The following is a 21,638-nucleotide window of genomic DNA, read 5'->3' on the forward strand; positions in this document are numbered from 1 at the left end:
GAACTTTGTTATTTCCTTAGAAAGTTGTGCACCTATGTTTTGGACAAATGTATTGAGCAGTGTTTGATTTTGCCAGGCCGTAATTTGCAACTCTCCTATTTCTATAGATAGAAATCGCTCTTCTGGTGTCAACCCAGTATAAACCAATGTTTCGGCAGCAGATTCCAGCTAACCTCATCAGGGTTAATTTCGATATTTAGGTTAAAATAATTGCCTTAATTGTGAGTAACACCTATCCTACTTTTATAACCATATAACTTGGGATGTCTAATAATATCAGAGGTTTATCCCTTTAACAATACTATAATGCTACAGGGCTTATATTTAAGGTTAAATTAAAATATCCTATATCAGAATACTCAGTTTCTGTAAGCCTATTTGGGCCTAATAAAATAAGGGTGATTGAAACTACCTTTAGTGTTAAACAATGCCCACCAGGCTGGCAAAATCTCTCAGAATCTCTGCCATCCTTCTGGTGACAAGCATTTTGGGCCAAAATTCTTTGAATTTTGGTGTCGTCTCTGAAGTTAAATGCTGTGTTAGCCTATCGAATGTATTCAGTTTGCCATGTTTATGCATAAACAAGGTATTTAACAGGAAAAATAGTTACTGAAGTGTTGCGCCGCAGAAGCAAAATTTTTTGTGACATTAAGCATTGTTTAAGTGGGGTGCAAGTGTATCGGGGGGATTTTAAGAATGGCACAACAAAATCACTTTCCGCCAACTGTAGTGTTTCTTTCTGTTCATGCTTAAAAAAATGTGTAAGAACAACAAGTTTTTTTTTGTGAAATGGATCTTTCAAAAAAAGAGTAAATTTTACATTTTTTTGCTCCAATGTCTGTTTTCTGGCTGATTTTTTGTCCGACATATTCGCCAAGTTGCCAGAATTCTGCCATATTGATGTCCCTGTCCTAAGTAAATGTAAATTCTTTCATACACAAAAACATATAAATATTTGCCATATCTTTTCATGTAATAGGTTTTTTTTAAAGCCAGGACAATGCTGGTAAATTTTAGCTTAAGGCCTTCACTTGACTATGTATTTGTCATTGTGGTTAATCCAATTTGTATTAGTTTTTTTTTTGTACCCGCTTTAGCAGGTAAAATGAGATGTAGCCAAACTTTTATGGGTCATTAGTAGGGCAATTATGTTTTACTTGTCAAAAAAAGTTAAACTTTTGTCAAAATTTACATGTTAGTTCCAAATTTTTCCAAATTAGTTTAATTCAAAAGCTATTGAAAATGTTCACAAATGGTTTACAAAATTAAAAAAAACATTTATAGTCAGCTTTTTGAAATTGCTGTTCAGTTAAAAATTTAAGTTTGAATTATATTTAACAACATGTTAACTGAGTTAGATCTTCAGTAGAACAATACGGTTGGCATGAGCCGACAGAATTAACCACCCAGGACTAGTTTATTGCATAAGGTTCAGCTCAAACTTTGTTTTTGCTTTATATAGTTGTGTGTCTCTGATACAGAACAAATGTATTGAACAGTATTTGCAGTATTTTTTCGCTTGTTAGCATTTCTCTGAATTTTATACATCAGTGTTCACATTCTGTATTTTATTTAGTTTAGATTCTAAACTTTAGAATGATTACACAGGTCAACACATTTTGGTGCTAAAAAAGCTTTTGGGTTATTTTAATGCCACTGAATCTGAAAATGACCTTGGTTTTTTTAAATTTGGCTCATTTTTGCCCCAAAAAGCGAACACTGCGTTTAGTAACAATTGCACTACATTTCATATATTAAAGTAGTGTATACAGTGAGCCTTAAAAGGGGCTAACCAAATCAATTAATTAAATTAAGGATTTTTGTGCAAGTAAGGCAAGACTTGAAATACAACTATTTTATAGCCTGCTGTTAGTTTTGATATGCTATGGAGGTCCTTAGTTTTAACCTTACTACAGGCAAGTCATTTTTCTAAAAACATTAAAGTGTCTGAAATAGTCATCTTAACACACAAATCTTTGATCTTGAAAAGCATGTTTTCTACCAATTCTTGTTTTATCAGCTTTTATGTTTCCAAGAAACTTTTGTGTGACTAATACAAATGATTAACAAACAGTAGACTCCTTGCCTGTCATAGACTGCATGAAACAACCATTTTTTCTAAGTTTGGGGATCTCCTGGCCATTAAAAATGCCTGCTTCTAGCTTTAATGAAGCAGACCCAAGTTCTAGGCAAGGCACCACAAATTGCTCATCTAACCGCACTTTTTATCTTGAGCGGTCTGATGTTTTGGAAACTCCAGTTCCAAGAACTTTTTGTCAAGTCAGGCCAAACTTTCTGCTGTTTTGAATAGTTGAGATCCCTAATGATATCAGTTATCACTCCTTTTGTTTAAATATCACTCCTTCGTGTCTTAGCTGAACTACTCTATGAATAGTAGGACTACTGTAAACAAACTTGCAGAGCTTTGTAACTCATCATATTCAATGTAGTTATAACCTCAAATGATCCTCCTGCTATTCTTTTTCCTGGCTAAAGACTGTCATATTAAACTATGATTACTGTCTTTTTCTTTAGTGTACTAACACATAGCTACAAAATATGATATTGATGACAGATGATAGTTGAAGACTTGTTTATCAGAATAATAAGACTTACAACTGCACTCGCATCATCTGGTTTACTGTTTGATGGTGCACAGTTTACAGAAAGCTGAGGAAATTATATCTCTCGCAAAGATAAACTTAATGCAGTACAACTACCCATACAGGCTGCACTAAATAATGTGTGTTTTCATTACCTTATTCATAAATAAATGGGATTCAACACTTACAATTAAACGTATTGGAGCATCTGGTTGCAAATAAAGAATGCATACTGGTTAAGAAAGATTAAAAATATGCAACATTATGCATTTTACTGATAGTTTTGTTTCATTTTTTGGAGATGTTAAAAGTGACAAATTTTGCAAAGCCTAAATTCAAAAATATCAATATCTCAAAACTAGAGCTAATTCAAAGAAATGAATGTTATATTTCAGTGCCCAAAAAATTATGAGAATCTGTTGAAATATCTTTAGCACTCAAAACAAAGTTTTTTAGGTTGGTTAGTATTATTTAAAACTCAAAAAATCCCTTGAATATACTAGCGACAAACAGGTTTTGTAACAAAACAAAGTATTTTCAATTTAAACTGAATTTACAACTGGATATATAGAATAGCTTATTTGTTAGTTACAATTTTTTTTTAAATTTAGGTGTTTTCTTTCTATCTACTGTTGGCCATATTTGTAACTTCATGGGATCTTATTGCTTCCAAAGTTACTTGGGGTTAAGTCATTATTTTCTGAATAATTTCTCCAATTTTTAAGTAATGTTTTATAAGGTGATTCACCTTTGTTAGTATCACATTTATATTTTTAATATTTTGTGAAATTGTCGATTCCCACTATTATACTATAAGGTCATTTCCCTTTTTGCTCAATTATGTTTTATTGTTACTTAATATTATACAACTATGGAGCTTGATTTGTTTTGGGAAAACCCCTTTGCAGTTCCACTCAATATGAACTAAAGATTTAGGTTTAATACTTGCGGATTTTATCCTAAAGATTCAATAAACTACTCTTAGTTTGTCATTTTGTTTTATCCAAGGCAACTTTCATGTTTGTACAATATTACAAATATTCTCAATAGGTTATCTATCATGTAATACTATCGATTTACTGCCTAAATTGTCATTTGTAGTGCTCAGCTAAAAGTCATACTTATTACTGCCTCTAATACCTGGGGTTTGTTTCTACTTGTGCTACTTCTGGGATATGGCCTTGTTGAGGTTCCACGAAGAATGTGGTATGCATCCAACTTGACACGATCCACAGCAAGCACCTATTTTAAACTTGCTAAACTTAGCACTGAAAAGCAGGAAGCCATTGAAGATCTTGAAGATGTTTTAGAGGTACATATTGTTAAGTTATTTTATTTATTTCTAACTGTTAAACAAAAAGTGTGACATTTTTATGCGATTGCAATAGAAAAACACACATAAGTATTCAAATTTTGTAATAATTAAGCTGCTAGTAAATAGAATGTCTGTAAATTTGTAAATTCTAGGTTCATATATTAAAAAAGTAAAAACTATGGTCGGAATCTTAATCATTGTGCGAAAAATTATTGACAACTGAATGATTTAATTAGGTGGATACTAGGGATGTTTAAAGTAGAATATTGAATCCTTAGAAAGACATAAAATATGGAACTAAAACGAGTCTAAAAAATGCGTTTATTGGGTTTAAATTCGGCAAAATTTTAAATTTCAACAAAATGGCCTTGTCACATAAAAAAAATTAAAACACCAGCATTTATGTACTAATTTAACAAAAAATTAGGCGCAACATGCTATAATTTACATAGTTCCTTCGATATTAGCGGATTTACCCCAAAGGGACTAAAACACAATAAAGATAGGTAGTTCGCGCGAAATTGTATTTACATAGCATTTTTTTTTTAAGTGTCAATAATATTAATGCACACACAGATGTGTGTTAACAACTGATTTTGCCCTTCTGAAACTGCTTTTTGACCAACGATTACTGCTTAATGCTTAAGTATCATTAGTCTTCGATGGCTTTCGGTGTACTCTAATGTCAGGCGTAAAATTCCCCAAGTACTCTTTCTTATGAGAAATTATTCAATCCTGTAGTAAATCTTTTTACCTGTAATATTAACTGCAGTTTTATTAGGTTGGAAATTATTATATTTTTGCTTATAAAACACCAGTATTTTATATCAATATTTTTTTGTATAAAATGGAATTATTTAATTTTTATTTAAATAAATACTTTCTGCAGTACCTTTTATGGCACATTTGCTATTGTCAATAAAGACAGCTCACAATGTATTTTTTCTAAGATTGCAACAGTAATGTGTATCTTATGATGTACCCACCCCCATACGCCACACATAGAAAAAAATTCTATACATGCGCTTTCTAAAGGTGTAGTTTTATAGTCCAGGGTGTGCAAATTATTTTGACCGCAACCCAAAAAATATAATGTGTTAAAGCTCTAAAATAGTGTTTTTTTGGTTCTTGTGATTCATTTTTTATTGTGAATAGAGTGAGCTCGATATTTAGTACACAATAGATCAGGGTTTCCCAAACTATGGTCCGCGATGACTGCACAGGTGGTCTGTGCAGATATGACAAGACATTAAAAAGTCACACATATACGATGTACAGTACATAACTTCGACGATAATTGCAGCAGTTATTCAAAACTTAATGATTCCTTAAGTTTTTGCTATCCAGTATCAAAATCTTACTTGAACATTGCGCCTTTGTTGTAGTCAAAAAGTTGTTTACAAAAAATTCTTGTGGGCGATTATTTTTTGACTTGTCAAAAAAAGTCAACATTTCATATTGAACAATATTTGCTGTATTTTTTCACTTGTGATATGCAATTATCCCATTTTTTATTTCAATAATATACTAGGTCTTTGTTTATTTTCTACAATTGTTATTACGTTGAATTTCAACTATTTACACATCATTTTTTTTAAATAACCAGCGTCTTGTTTTTCTTTGCCATTTTAGTAGTTGTCTTTCTTTTCGAAATGACAAAATATTAACTAAGCATTTTGATGAGTTTTGCATAAACCCGAAATATAACTAATTTGTGTTCAACCGGTAATCAAAAAACATCAAAACTGTTTGGTTAACGTCACCAAGACATTTATGCAGTACTGTACTTCAAACAACAATATGATAAACAAGGGTATTAACAAGTAAATGAATTAACAAAAAGTTGCACTGTAGCACAACATTTTTGGGACATAAACAAATACATAAGAAGCATGCTAAAGTACAAACTAGGGCCTGGGGTACACTTGTCTGCTTTTGTTACTCTAACACTGTTACATAGGTAAGCTGTTTTGGGGCTAACTTGTGTGCAAACATGTAGCTGAAAATCAGATTGAAAAACGTGCAAAAAATTCATCGGTTAAATTGGGAAAAATTTTTAATATATATAGCTTGAAATTATGATATGTATACCAGCATTCTGCCATACTGTAGACCTGTATTTGCTTTAATTTTAAATGCAAGTGGCGAAAATGTAACCATACACAAGCAGTTTTTTCCAAATGGCAAAAGAGCATATATTGTAACTGCTGACAACTGCGGATAATATTTTCAACTGAAATCCAAAACTCTGCCAAAGTTTTTAGTTTTAAAGGCCATTTTAAAACGTCAATTACTTGAACCAATTATTCAATGCTTTACTAAACTCTAATGAGAGATGTGTAGTATTTAATACAGTAAAGGGTTATAATATCCTGTTGTGTCGCTTCGCTGCAGTGTTTTCTGGAAAGTATTTATCAAACCATTTGAAAGGTGATGTATAGTGAAATTATTACCAAGGTCTTTTTAATGAAACTCATTTATTTCAAATAGTCATTCAGCTTTAAAAACAAATCTGTTCAACTTCTGCTTTCCACTAGACCAGGGGTGACGAACACGTGGCCCGCGGGCCATTGAAAGAATTTTGTGTGGCCTGCGAAGCATTCGGGTGAGACCACGGCAATCTTGAAGTTTCTTTGACCCGCTTCTACTCTTTGCGATGCGATATCTAAAGCTGATAGCCGGTTTAAATAACGCGTATATTATGCAGGAATCGTATAAACTGTCAGGGTTGCCAGGTAGGATTTTTTAAAGCCCAATTAAAATATTTAGGCTTTTTTGAACCTCTTTGGATTTTATTTAAAAAAAAAAATCCAAATGAAATTTGGCTTAGGCTTTTTTGTTTTATTCAAAAATATGATAATTGTTATGTTAAGAAGGGATCAAACTAACATAAAAAAGAAAGACAAAAATTGCCAAAAAACTTTACAAAAAGAAAAAACATTTTCAAGAAAATTTTACAAAAAGGAACAAAAAATTGAGTAAAATTGCCTCAAAAAGAGAAGTTCAATCTACAAGCAAGACTATTTGTTTCATTTTTTTATTAATTTAAGGAAAAGCATAGGCTTGTTAGAGTTTGTAGTAGATTTGTCTTTTTTTAGGTAAGTTTGGCTTTTTTTACTTTTGCCATCTGGCAACCCTGGAAACTGTAGTGTAAATCCATACAGTAACCATCAATTCGGGATTCAACTCTTTATTCATTGTTGGGTTATAAAATAAACTAATAATAGTTTAACACCACGAGCCTGTTGCTGTTTCAGTACAATGCAGTAGTAACTAGTTGAGTGCAAGCTCAGCTTGCCTTTGATTTTAACAGGTTTTATAGTATGAGTAAAAAGTTGTCCGGCCTGCTTACTCAGCGGTAATTGACAAAGTGGCCCGCAACAGCAAATAGGTTCGTCACCCCTGCACTAGACAGACACAATGTTAAATCTTATTTTTTATAAACTTTAATCTTGTACAATAGCTTAAGGTGTTAACCAGTCAGGGTCTGTTAGATGAGCAGCAAGTTTGAAGTTTTTTTTGTGAGGAGCAGGTATACCATGTTAGTAGATAAGCAGGTAATAATTCTTTCTTGATAGCCGTCTCACTTCCATATAAACAAGAATGGCACATAGTCTGGGGATGTTTTGACTTCACAATTTTTACAGCTGGAAAGAAGACATTGTTTAATTTTGCAGACAATATTTCTTTGTAAATAATGCATTGGGAAAAATGAATGAAAGAGGCAAATTTGCAACACTTTTTGCAAAAAATTGCATTCCTCCCACATGTATTTTTAGTGACGCATGCATAAGTAAACCTTCCTAAGGTTTTTCATTAGATATATACGTAACTAATACAATAAACTGGGCTAAACTGGTCACATCAGTAGATTCGTTTAAGTGCAAAGCAATCCCTATACATAATCTGGATGATATCAGTACTAGCATGGAGTGTGTTAAGCCAACAGATTTTTGAGATTTGTGAGGGTACATTTTCATGCTTTTATTTTCATCTGACAATTCGTTTTGTAATTGGCCAAAACAAAGGTACCTTGTTTGTCAATATATTGAGAATGCCTTGCTATAAAATGATATTCCAATTCGCAGTTTTCGAGCAGGCGAGTGCAAGATCTTAACCCTAACCCTTATTCCAGAGCACAACCTCCAAACATTTTGTTAATTTGAATGATCCAATGACAAACACATTGCACAGTATTTTAAAAGACAATTGAGACTCAAAAGTTTAAAATCAATTTTTTCAGACTTCTTTTTCTAACCTAATTTCAATTTCATTAAAAGTTCTTTATATTTAAGTCTGTTGAGTTTAGGAGGACAATAAAAATTAATTACTAATCAATATTTTGTATTAGCAGCCTTGAATAGGCTGTCCATGTACTTGTTTATTCTACTTTAAATACATCACACACAGTATTTTACAAAATCTTTTGGAAGTAAAGCAAACTGTTTTTCGTACTATAGCCTATTTCTGTAACCACACCTTAAAATTAGCAGTTAGTCTTTTTTAAATATTTGCAGATAAAATTGCTGCAGTCTCTTAAAATTTCCTAGAGTTCACCTTAGCACAATGTTTTTATATGACCTATCTAATTCCAATGCAGAGTTCAACTATCTTTTTATTTTACATTACTTTGGAATATACCAATTTGCATTTATTTTCTGTCTTTTATGCTTTGACAAGACTGTCAAAACTAAAAAAATATTATTTGTTTTTACATAACATTTTATTTTATAGGAGGTTAAAAAGATTTCTGAAATAGTAAGATACAATCATTCATCCAGAAAGTATGTCAATATTATTATTTCAAAGGTAAGTCCTAATGGTTAAAAAAAAAAAAAAATTGTAATCACTTTGTTTTAATATCAGTGCCCAGATGACTTTCAAGAGCGGGTTGTTCAAGGTATGGATGACTTTGAAGAATATGGAAATGGATGCAGTAGAAGTGATCTTCCATCTGAGAAAGTTCTTGTAAGAATCCACAGGTTTGCGCATCAATCATGTACAATATTTTTTTCGGCCAACAGCTCATTTACAAAATCTGAATTCCATTTTTTTTCAGGCAAGTCATCCGTGCTGTACATACAAAAATCAGAACTAATGTGCAATGGAGGATTTTGATGGAAAGAGCACTTCATTTGGAAACAATTGCTAAAAACTTAAATCAAATTGAAGGGTAGATAACTTGTAAAAAAAGTTAAATGACAGCCAAAAAAATAAATCATTATCCAATGTTTTGGTTCTCCATTTTAATATTTTGATATATTTATTTTTTCTAGACTGTGGAAAGATGAGTTTCCACCAAATGATGGTGAAAACTGCTTCAGCAAAAGTAGGGCATTGAGTGAGTGGCCTAATCATATAACATACATTGCAATGAAAATCTAATAATAACTACTTTTCCTTTTTTTGTTTTATAGAATGGCATTGGTATTGTAAGATACAACCATTCCTTCAAAAGATTGTCGCTGTTTGTTTAGCTTTGTTTTCACTGATGGTAGTTTGGTCAGAATGCACATTTTTTAACCAAAATCCGGTTTTATCTCTTTTTGCTATATTTGTAAATTTGGCAAAACACAATCATGACTACTTTTACATTGAGGTAAACTTTTGTTCAACTTTATACATATTAAATCATCATATTTAAATTAATAGCCACTTACTTAGATAAAAGCAACAATGAGGCCTATGTAATACAAACTGCAAGCAATGCAACTATACCCTAAAAATGTCGGTCTAGCTGCGCTCACCAGATGTGACACCACATTTTTAGAGGTTAAGTCTATACGATGGCTTGTTTAGCTCCTGAGATAGTGTTAATATTGGTTAACATCATGTGTCATGAATTTAATTTTGCAGTCTAAACAACTTGATTTGTACTTGGCTGTTTAATGAAAAGGGCTTTGTTACAAGAAGACTCTGTTTCATCAATATTTTGTGTTAAGGTTAACTTAACCATAATTGTTATTTACTTGATTAAGTTCTTGTATAAAGCTATAAGAAAAAAAAATAAAATATTGTATTGGTAGAAATAACTCAAGTTTAAAGGAAATATTATTACTCTGTTTCGAAATGATAATTATTATCAAAGTGATCTAAATCATAACTTGATGTAATTATTGGACACATGAAACTATAGGTATCAACTTTTGGAATAACAATTTCATCATTATGTGGTTTCAGTTGTGATTTAGTAACACAGCACACCTATACCTGTATGCAGAATTGGTCCATTTTCAACTGTAGTTTTCTTAAATTGTTGACTTCCAACACCACAAAATTATACCCAGGGCCACAATACACACTACTTTAGCGCTAGATAAAATACTAATAAACAAGGAACAAATCTATACCGATGCAAGGAGTGATTTGCTTGATGCCACAGCTGATTATGTACCCCAGTGTTGAATGTTATTAAACTATGATTTCTACCTAAAATTACTTTTTTAGGAATTGTCCAAGTTGGATTATAATTTTTGATATGTATTATTCCAGTGACCACTATAAGAATGTCAGTTATGTAAATGCTCTTGATTAAAGTTTGTTTACTTGACCCTTGAAAGTTTTAATAATATTTTATTTTAAAAATCAGATACTTGATGCAAAAAAATATTAAACACATTTTGCTTTCATTTTATTAGAAAGTTTAAAATGATGATTGAATAACTAAAAAATTAACCTATAAATAATATTTTTTTTTTCAGCTTGTCTGTTGTTTAACAATATCTTACCTATGTGTGTGTGCCTACTATACTGTTTTCCAAATTAAGTTTTTTAATTACTACTACATTGCTGGCCACCATCAGACTGATGAAACAAGCCTTATGTTTGTTGGAATGTAAGTACGTTGCATAGTTGACCTTATATACAGATTATCTAGTGTAGATGATAGACAAATATTTAAATTTACCTACTAACTGGTCATTTAATAACATTTTATGTGTAGGATGTTATGCCGCCTTACTGCTCCCTTGTGTTTGAATTTTCTCGGACTTATCCATCTAGATAACCACATCAATCAAGGATTAGATGTTGAAACTTCATATACCCAAGTGAGTAACATTTTATGTGTTAACACAGTGTTTTTAAACTTTTTGTTGTTACAACCTACTTTTCATACGACCCCAAATTTTGCTTTGGTGTATAAAGCATAAGGGTATATTGGATTAAAAAAGTTAACCTTCTTGACAAATTGTTTCAAAATTTGGCTAAAATGTCCGGATTTACACCAAAAGTATGTACAATTAGCTAAAATTCTTGTTTAAGCATCCAATGATTCTATAACAGTTTTTATTAGACTAAACTAATTGTCAGTGGTTATCCCAAATGCGTAGATAAAAAAAAAACATAAAAAAAGTTACTGTCCTCACCAACATATGTTAATGTTGAATTTAACTGAATCAAAACACTACTTCACTTTTGCCTTTCATAAATTTAAGGCAGTTATAAGTGAGCAAACTGTTATCTAGCTGGTAAAAACAATCTCTGCATTTCATGGCAATGTTAATACTATTTGTTTTGTTTATAAATCCCTGCTATGGAACCAGTTTTCCAAGTTATGTATTATGTAAACTTAGGTAGCACTACTGAATTTTACTTACATAAGAGTTCTCGACGATTACACACAACACTTGGCTAAGCGTGTCACACAAGTTTTAAGTGACAAAAACCTGTGACACTTATCAGCCGAGAATTACTAACAAACATAAAAATGTTGTAACTGCAATTGTTACGACTTGTGTAATATTCAAGTAAATAATCCTGGCATCAAACTGCATCATATACGTAAGAAAAAAACCTTAAAAAAGAGAAAAAAATTGCTTACCTGTGACCGTTTTGTGACCGCACCCTATCGGCTGGCTTCTAGCTTAAAAGGGAGCTGTCTTTAAGACCACAGTCATGCAATCGACCGACCGGAAAACATATTGCTTCAATCGTCTGGCGGGCAAACTTTATATTTATTATAAAAGATGTAAATAGTTGGATTTAAAAACCAATAATAATCCCACTGAATTAATTTGCAGATTATGGGACACCTGGATGTGATATCCTTCGTATCTGATGGTTTTAACATTTATTTTCCAATTCTTGTATGTGTGTTGTGCATTGTGACGTATTTTCATGTTGGTCAGCGATGCCTTTCTGCCGTTGGGTTCCAACGATTTATTGATGGATCTGATGATATGGCAACTGACCTAATTGATGAAGGTTGCCAGTTAGTCAACAGGGGTATGCATTTTAATAATAAATAATTGATGCTAGATAAGGGAAATTATCTATTGTTCTGTTTAAAATTCTTAATACATATTTTTAAAAGTCGTCTTATGTCTATACTGTGAATACAATTTTTAAAGTAATTCTACTTAAAATAAGCAAAATTTTTTTAAGACATTGAAACTTGAAAAAATTGAGCTCCTAAATATTATATATCCTGTTGGGTTTTTCGTTTATGTTATATAATAGTGTAAAAGGACATGTTTGTTAAGAATCAAATACCAAGGATAAAAAAATACCTTACGAATCTGCCATTTATATCAGATAAGAACCTCTAAAATTTATTTTTACAGTTCTTACTTAAATTGTTTAATTACATTGGTTGACGTATTTTGTGGGGCAATTTATTGCTTGTTGACTGCAATGCACTTTATAATCTTTTTTAAGAGTCAATTTAATGTTATTGTGCATGTGATTGACATATGTCAGGTGCAGATATTGTTCTAGTTTATTAAATGATTTTATGTTGCAAGGTAACAATCCATTGCCAATATTATTCAGTAAGGTACCAACAGTTTACTAGCAGGTGTTATTCTATTCTATATCTTTGCAGTGGTTTAACAACGTAAAATAATTCTACAAAATAGACCCCTTGCTTTTAATATTAAATAACCTAAAAATGTCACTACATAAAGGTTAATGTAAAATAAAAATGTATTCATAAATTGACTAATATATGTGAGTTGTCTTGTATTCCATTTACCTACTTTTGGGTGAGGGATAAAACTGTTAAGGTAGGGAAAATAATGAATTCGTGGAATACCTAAAATCTTTCACTCACCCAAATGGTTGCGACCCTCGAGCTTAGGTAATGGCTAGACAGGAAAAGTTTTTTGGGAAAGAAAAGCCTGTTACTTTTTTAGGTTTCATTTGTATTTGTATTTGTAGTTAATAGTTATGCAATTATCAGCTCTGATAAATAGCTTTAACTAATTTCGTTCAAAGATGTGCAGCAGTTTTGGCTTGAACAAGCACAAAGTGCCCAAATAATCAAACATAAAGTTATCCAAATAAGGTGGTACTGTTCCACTAAAGGTGGCATTTTTTAACTCTGCAGAAGACTGTTTCGAGGTGTCTTTTACTTTTTTCAGCCTAGTAATCTGTGCCTAAAATTTGTTTGCGTTTCGATACAGAATGCATTTAGCGGAAATACCAGCAACCATTCTTTTGAATGAATTTATTACAAAATATTTAATGGACGAAATTTATTTTCAAAATAATTTCCTGTTTGTCAGTAATTATGCTTACAAAAAAATGATTTGCTCCACTAAAACTCAATGAAATAAAATCACTTATTTTCAAAATGAAATAATACATTTATTTATTTATTCTATTATATTTTAAAATTAATTTATCTTATTTCTATTAGAAAAACGGCGATTGCAACGCCAGTTAAACTCAATGAAGCGGTCAGAGATATTGATAAACAATAACACATCAGAAAGATGGCACGGACGGAATATGCAACAAGCCGAAGCTGAGAAACAACGTATGTGTTCAGTATATAAATAAATAAATAAAATTGTATTACTTGAACAGTACCACCACATTTTTTGTAACTAAATACAAAATTATATGTTATATTTAATCAAGTAAATCACCTAACGTATAGATGTTGTAATATCTATTAACAAAAACGAATTTTTTCTCAAATATTGTAAACCAATTAAAATCTGAATTACAAAATCAATTACTATTTTCAGTGTTGTGATTTTGCACACAAACGCCAATGCGAGCGTGGGTGTAAGACAGTGGTCGCAAACCGTGAGCGCAGAGCTATTTTTAATGGGCTGTTACTAATTCAGTTTTATCGTGTAGTTGTTGGCCGCTTGAATGCTGTGCATATATTGTATTGTATAAGTTCGTCGGGCTTAGAACTTTTATATTGTCTCAGCGTGATTCAGTTCCCCGTGCCAAATGTGGCCCTGTGAGTGCTTGTCAAGCTTGTGTTTTGCCGTGTAGTATTTCACCTTTTTTGCGCTGTGTGGACTTAGATTCCCTACAAAATGCATTGTTTAGCAAAATATATTTAGTTAGTGTATTTTTTTATTTAACATTATGGTATTGCTATTGTATTGTGAGTAACATTTATAAAACTTCCACGAGTTCCTTCGAGAACAACAAGTGTTTTTCTTAGAACAATTGTTTTATGACGTAACTTTGTAACGTCATTCTAATGCCTCCAACTCAGAACAAGTATCTTGGATCCGCCCTGTTATCGTAGCCGGCCTTCATTAACTCTGAAAAGAGTACTTTGGGCCGCGACAAAAAACGTTTGCCGACCACTGCAGGTGTAGGACGTGCTTGTAATTTAGCGTACTCCAGTACATGAACATAAGAAACTGCGCTGCTAGTTGTCAAAACACGATTCGACCAAAATCAATACCACATTTTCACGGTCTTGGTGTAGTGTTTCCCCTTGAAGTTAACGATTGCAGACTAAGCGGGTATGCTACTTGTGCCTGGCAGGAATGCCCGCAACGAACGTGTTAGCTATTGACTGTTTCAGTCACTGTTTTATGACGTCATTATTAGGGATGCTCAAAGTAGAATATCGAATCCTTGGATTCGAATCCAGATGAAATTCGAATCCAATTCTGCCGTTTATTTCGGGTAATTGGAACCGATATAATTTAACGTTTTACCGCCGACCGTCGCGCCTAATTGTACAAACGCGTGTGGTAAGTTGGCCTGTCGCTGCGGCGACCAATTTATAGTGCTTGCTTTAAATGTAACCTGGTAGTGCAGTGTCAGCGTTTTTTGGGCGACCAATTACCGCGTCTCGCGATAACGTTCGTCTAATAATTAAGTGTCAATCAAGCGTTATTGGGCGAGAGGCTAACATGTAATGTCTGGTGTGGAGTTCGCAAATTCCCTAAATGTGTTAAGTTGCAAAAGTAATATTACGTTGCAAAACGTGCTGGCCGCCCACAAAATGCGCTATGGGGTTACTTAAGGTCAACTTTAGGCCAATATTCAGCGAAGTTATGCAGTTATGCACAACGTAATTGTCAAGAATTCGTTATATCAATAGTAACTTTGTATTCTTTGCAGTACATCATTTGACTAGTCAAAAGAGAAGCACTAAGAAGACTCAACAATCCTTTCAAAAACAGGACCGAATTGCTTAAGACTTCTGTGTGCAGTGTTGCATTGTACTCACTATTGGCAAAAAGTTTTGGCAACAACCTGGACAGTTTAAATATTACAGTTTACAGAACGGCTTCAGATGACAGTTGTTAAGAATGCTAAACATATGGGAGATTTTTTATAATGTACACATGTTGGCAAATTGTTTGGGCGATTTATTGCTGTGATTGTGGGCCCTGTAGGGTAGCTTAAGATTAATCCCTTCCCCAAACAAAATTGAGGATAAATAATTTAATAAAAATATACTAGGATTCGCTATTCTGGATTCGTTATTCTAGATTCGAAACCTATTATTCTAGAATACCTTGGGATTCTACTTTGAACATCCCTAGTCATTATTCATTAACCTCTGACGAAAAAACGGGGAACTTCCTAAATTAAAAATTTGGGACCCCTTTTTGGATTTATGGATACGCCCCTGACTGCTGGACAAAGAACATCTTTCACAGTTTTAGAGGGAAACGGCATTTCGACTTGATGATTGTCGATCTTAAGAGGGTCGCTTCACACAAATATGTTGCGCAAAATTTTCATTTCCTAACAACTAGTTCAGAATTGGTTGGGTACTCCTTTCTTGCTTTTATCCTAAAAAACACTTAATAACTCAGCAAATTCTTTCTGTGCTTGTAATGGCATGTGTTAGACACCTGACAGTTCAAAGTAAGGTTTTTTTTAGTTTGGCTGGATACGCTGTTGTTAATTAAAAATATCATTTTTTGCAGTAAACATTCCCGAATGACCATTTTCTATATTGTTAGCTTTTTAATAAACATTCAAATTTGTCTTTAAATGTAAGAATATTGTCGGGACAGTCTTCCTTTATGTAGCCGACGTGCTTGCAGGCGTAGTTGCTGGAATTGTCCTAATTAGTTCACCATGAAAGTGAGTCTGTGGTTCCTGATCTGTTGGGTTATCGAATTTTGCTTGAGGTATTCGACCTTCAGTTGGATTATTCCATCCAGTAATCTGCATAGTTGGCCTAGGTTGGGGTGTGAAATTGTTGGAACGTGGGATAGTTTGAGTGTCGCGAACTTTTAACTTTAGATTTTCATTGTTGCAGGTGAACGTTTGCGTTCTACGATTCAAAGTTTGCTGTTTTTTTTTTAATTTTCTTGGTCTTATTTACACCCTCGCCACGACCTCGGTTCGGCGTGAAAAAACCCTCGTCATCTCTTCCTTATCTGACAATCTTGATCTGTGCCTTATTCATCTTGCGCACCTTTTTGATAATATACGAACTCGACTTGCTCCCCTTTTAGCCTGTCGAGCTCAGTGGGTAGTGAGACGGTTTCGAGATAGGCGGAGGTCGTGAGTTCGAATCCTACCGCAAGCTAGTTGCTTTTCTTGCATCATTGATCGACTGATTTGGTTAGTCAGTTGGAGGCTCGTGGTGTACTTCACGTAAACCACTTCAGAAGTGCCAAATAACAGTTGTTGTACAGTGTACACGTAGGTTTATGTATATTTTATTGGCTTAATATGGTTCAATATAAGATTTGTTTGTGTTATATATGCAGTACGCAAAGGTGTAATGGTGATTTCTCGACTATCTAGCCTATGAGCCTGTGTAACTTTGTTGGTAGAACGACAGTCCCAGTATGGCTGTAGGTCGCGAGTTCACACCTCGACCCAGGCTAGTTGTTTGTCTAGCCTGTCTTGCTTGCATCATTGGTCGACTAATCTGGTGAAAGCTCCCGGTGAGGTATAACACTGGTCAACTCACATGTTGGTGCCAAGAAGGTTTCAACGGAACGGTTTTGGGATATTTTGATGCCACTGAATCGGAAAATGACCTTGGCTCTAACTCAACGGTGTCCAACCTGCGGCCGTCGATGAATAATCGTTCGGCCGTTGACACATATTTTAATAAGCTTGTGTTGGCGGCCTTGTCCGTGCTGGCATGCGTTAATGGTTGATATGCTAAATGCAAATTAGATTTTTTTAGGATTGTAGGGAGTGCAGTTAAACCAGTGAGCTAAGTTCTTTCGCTACATTCTCAGTGAACAGATTTCTTATGCGCTAAAATCAAACTTGATTTCCTTGATTGATTGATCCACTAAAAAATCAGTCTATGATATGTGTAACAATCTGAATGGTGATGCCACATAAAGAAGAAATAAGAAATGATGATACATATTTAACGACAGAGCAGGCATTTGGTATGCGAATTTTTGAACGGAATTATGGCAAAACTGTGGGACAGATTGAGAGGTAGTCATATAAAGCCATGTTTAAACGAATAAGATTGTGTAAGTCCATCTTCAACTGTTATTGATCAAATTGAGAGAGAATACATGGAGGATTAAATGGCCACACACACACAAAATTATTTCTGTATTTTGTTAATACCAAAAAACAAAAATCATAAATCATAAATAGGGATGTTCAAAGTAGAATATCGAATCCTTGGATTCGAATCCAATTCTGCCGTTTATTTCGGGTAATTGGAACCGATATAATTTAACGTTTTACCGCCAACCGTCGCGCCTAATTGTACAAAAAGTGTGGTAAGTTGGCCTGTCGCTGCGGCGCCAATTTATAGTGATTGCTTTAAATGTAACCAGTTAGTGTAGCGTCAGCGTTTTTTCGGGCGACCAATTACCGCGTCTCGCGATAATAGGGTTACTTAAGGTCAACTTTAGGCCAATATTCAGCGAGGTTATACAGTAATGCACAGCGTAATTGTGAAGTATTCGTTATGTCAATAGTAACTTATTCTTTGCAGTACATTATTTGACTGCATAACAGATCATTTTAGTCAAAAAAAGAACACAAAAACCCAACATTGCTTGAAAAAACAGGGCCGAATTGCTAAAGAGTTCTGTGTTCGGTGTTGCATTGTACTCACTATTGGCAAAAATATAAGTTTTGGCAACAACCTGGACAGTGGACGTATTACAGTTTACACAACTGCTTCAAATGACAGTTGTTAAGAATGTTAAACATATGGGAGATTTTTTTATTATAATGTACACATGTTAGCAAAAAATCCCTTCCCCAAACAAAATCGAGGTTAAATAATTTAATAAAATTATACTAGGATTCGATATTCTGGATTCGATATTCTGGATTCGATATTCTGGATTCGATATTCTGGATTCGATATTCTGGATTCGTTATTCTAGATTCGAAACCTATTATTCTAAAATACCATGGTATTCTACTTTGAACATCCCTAATCATAAACCACAGACAGTAGCTGGGGGCCATACATTGATACAAACTTGCGTTTCACCTCATGCTGAAATTGGAATTTTGAGACAGGTCTAAAATTAGAAGGTTTTTTGTTTTTGTTTTGAAACTAGAGGTAGCACCTGGCCATGCCCCCTAAAAATTTTTTTTTTGGCAAAATTCTATGCAAATACTTTTTTTTTGTGCGAACTTCTATCTGTTTTATTTATTTTGTTTTAGTCCCTTTGAAATAAATATGTTAATATCAAAGGTGCTATGTATATCATGGCATATTGCGCCGCATTACAAATAAAATCCGATTTTTTTGTTTGTTTAAGAACATAAATGCCTGTGTTTATAACAATATGCGATTCTGTTATGTGCCTAAGCCCATTTAGATTGAATTAAAAGTTTTGCCAAATCTAAACCTAATAAACGCATTTTTGTCGCGCTTCGCGCGATGAATCTGCATTTCGGTTCCATATTTTCCCAAGAGTTCGTTAGACAACAAAACGTATTTTTAAGATTAATTATCTTATGACGTCACGATTTGACAACTTCTTGAGTCATCCCTAAAAAATTCAACTAGCGGCCGTGAGAAAAAGACTGTCAATGCGGCCGTCAAGAGCTAAAAGGTTGGGCACCCCTGGTCTAACTGTTAAGATATTCCTTAATTTTGCTCCAAAATGTGCCAAATATATGAAAATATTGTTATTTATATTCTCTTAATGCTGCAACTTTCATGAGTCTTTATCTGACTTTTCCAGTGCGTTTATAGCTTAGTATATTTTTGATGCGAATCTATAAAATATCGAATCGTTAACGCAGTGAGTTATTCAGTTGATTAACTTCGGATTTTCCTGCAGGCAACAAACTAGTCTGTGGCGAACTCACGACCTCGGCCGTTCAAACAGGATACAGCAGGCAATGGTTCTCTAATTGTTTCTAGACTTACTCCCCGTGGGTCTGATTAGCACAGATGATAGAGCGACGGCCCTGCTAAGGTTGCGGCCGTGAGTTCGAACCTTACCACAGGCTATAGTTGTTTTTCCAGCCTGTCCTTGCTTGCCGGAAAATTATTCATTGTTCAACTGATTTCGGATGGGGGGCGTGGTCACAGTTGTACACACACGTATGAATGTTTAATAATATAGTGCGAAAATATTAGTGGATGTTTAAACATTTCTTTGGTAAGACTATAAGTGATGTGGTCAGGCAGTAACTTGAAGACTGCTACAGAAGTCAGCCATCAGGTGGGCATTCCATCTGTCCCTGACCGCTCTTCCATGACCTTAATGAACCTTTCTGCGTGCTCTTCACTTAGATTCTTTTTTTATCTAAGTGGCTGCAGAGATGGTAAGCTTTACAGTCAGCTTCACACATAATCTTTGAAAGCATATCTTCCGTCAATACTTTGTAATTTTTAGCTTTTATGTTTCCAATAATTGCGTGTTTGACTAAATAAAGCGATTGCCAAGCAGCAGAGTCCTTGCCTGTCTGCACAAAACATCTTTTGTGAGTTTGCGGATCTGAGGGCCATCAGAAATGCCTGCTTTGAGCTTATAATGAGGCAGTCCCGAGTTGTAGTTAAGGCTTTCACAAACTGCTTTATCAAACCAAGTTGGTTGTGCAGTCATTGACTGTTTATTTTCTCTCTCGCAACTAAAGCTTAACTGATGATGTTAGCTTCACCAACTCTCATGTAATCTGTAGGTGGCCACCCTTATATCACATTATTCTCCAACTCACTTTAAATGTGGCGCAAGAACAATTTGTGTCCATAAACAAGCGTCATTCTTGAGCTACTTTTTGTGACACTTCCATTTTCAACAAAAGCCCTTATGTCTTTGTAGTTAACAACAAAATTCATCTTTTAGGCAAAAATATGGAAGCTGTTTGGAGTATCTGGTTGCGAATTAAGAAGGCATACTAGTTAAGGAACATTTACAATATTAATGTTACTGATAGTTGCTTTCATATTTTTTAGCAGATGTTAAAGTTAGAAAATGTTTTCTCTAGCCAAAATGAGAAAAATCGGTATCTTAAAACCTACAGCCAATTCAAAGAACCGGATGTTATTTTCGGATTCAGTGACCCAAAATTGACCAGAAACCATAAATATTTTTGTCACTCAAAAATAATTTTTTTTGTCTGCCCGTAATTAATGCAGGTCATAATTTGTACTCCGGCTGCATTAAAAAGTACTCTTCCAGTATGTCGCAATTTGTAATGTGCTTAAGTGAGTAAAAACTAGCCTAATAAAACATTAAATAGGTTATTGTGTATAACAGGTTGACAGAAATAAACTAATACATCACCTATCTAAAGGCAAGATAACATTTTTCCCAAATATCATCCTAATAAACTTAGGGCAGTGGTTCTCAACCTTTTTGTACCCGTGCCCCTTTTTGATGCTTTCAAATGGTCGCGGACCCCGTACATTTTTATGGTGGAATATCTGCGTTTATAGTTCTTAATAATTTTAATAATTCAGTATATCCGTCTATAGTGTACCTTATGTTGAATAAATTAACAGACAACACCAAATTACTTTATAACACGTTTATTTTAATGTGATTTCTGCTGCTGCATCTCCGAGGCAGTCTTTAAATGCGTGGTTGTGTTTTCGATAATGCTAGAATAGATAAATGCATATCATCTTTTCCAAATCCAGTACATGGAAACTGTAATAATCCTGCCATTAATTTAACAATCTATTTGTGTTACATTACAATGGAAGTGTTACGTCACACTCAATGCGATTTGTTACGTCACAATGCGATTTACAACATTTTTACAGCGTGATTTTATCATTTACCAAAATTGTGTTTAGGCATGTTTCCCAGCGTTAATGATTTTACTAAAGGTATATTAAGAAGTTTTTGCGGACCCCCTGAAAACGTTTTGCGGACCCCCGGTTGAGAACCACTGACTTAGGGTAAATAAACATGTTGGACTGGTGGTAGATTGCAGGTCAGGCCTTCCAAGTGATTCTTTTGCGCCCCTTGCTAATCCTTTGCACAACCCCTAGGGGTGAAACCCCCCTGTTTAGTTAAGCTAAAAAATATTAAATTTATGCTTTATTAGTTGAAGTGACTTCAATTTCAAACGTTGTAAAACGAAAATCC

The 21,638-nt window shown here is 33.8% G+C and overlaps 1 protein-coding gene across 5 annotated transcripts in view; it reads left to right on the forward strand.

Moving 5' to 3' along the window:
- Positions 1-21,638, forward strand: part of LOC146164283 (G-protein coupled receptor-associated protein LMBRD2-like) — a 39,955-nt gene that overhangs the window by 16,802 nt on the left and 1,515 nt on the right. For 3 of the 5 annotated variants that reach the window (XR_014494585.1, XM_083382793.1, XM_083382796.1), the window contains 10 exons: positions 3,705-3,915; positions 8,653-8,727; positions 8,785-8,900; positions 8,978-9,091; positions 9,195-9,259; positions 9,336-9,517; positions 10,620-10,753; positions 10,862-10,967; positions 11,940-12,144; positions 13,559-13,678. Coding sequence is in view for 4 of the 5 variants with exons in the window: in XM_083382793.1 (XP_083238919.1) it covers positions 3,705-3,915; positions 8,653-8,727; positions 8,785-8,900; positions 8,978-9,091; positions 9,195-9,259; positions 9,336-9,517; positions 10,620-10,753; positions 10,862-10,967; positions 11,940-12,144; positions 13,559-13,678 (1,328 nt within the window). In the remaining variant the exon portion in view is untranslated. Of the gene's footprint in view, positions 1-3,704; positions 3,916-8,652; positions 8,728-8,784; positions 8,901-8,977; positions 9,092-9,194; positions 9,260-9,335; positions 9,518-10,619; positions 10,754-10,861; positions 10,968-11,939; positions 12,145-13,558; positions 13,683-18,107; positions 18,123-21,638 lie in introns of all 5 variants that reach the window. The other 2 variants (XM_083382795.1, XM_083382794.1) reach the window with 2 other exon arrangements.

The sequence above is a fragment of the Ascidiella aspersa genome, chromosome 2 (genome assembly GCF_963924565.1).
Source record: "Ascidiella aspersa chromosome 2, kaAscAspe10.2, whole genome shotgun sequence".
NCBI lineage: Eukaryota > Metazoa > Chordata > Ascidiacea > Phlebobranchia > Ascidiidae > Ascidiella > Ascidiella aspersa.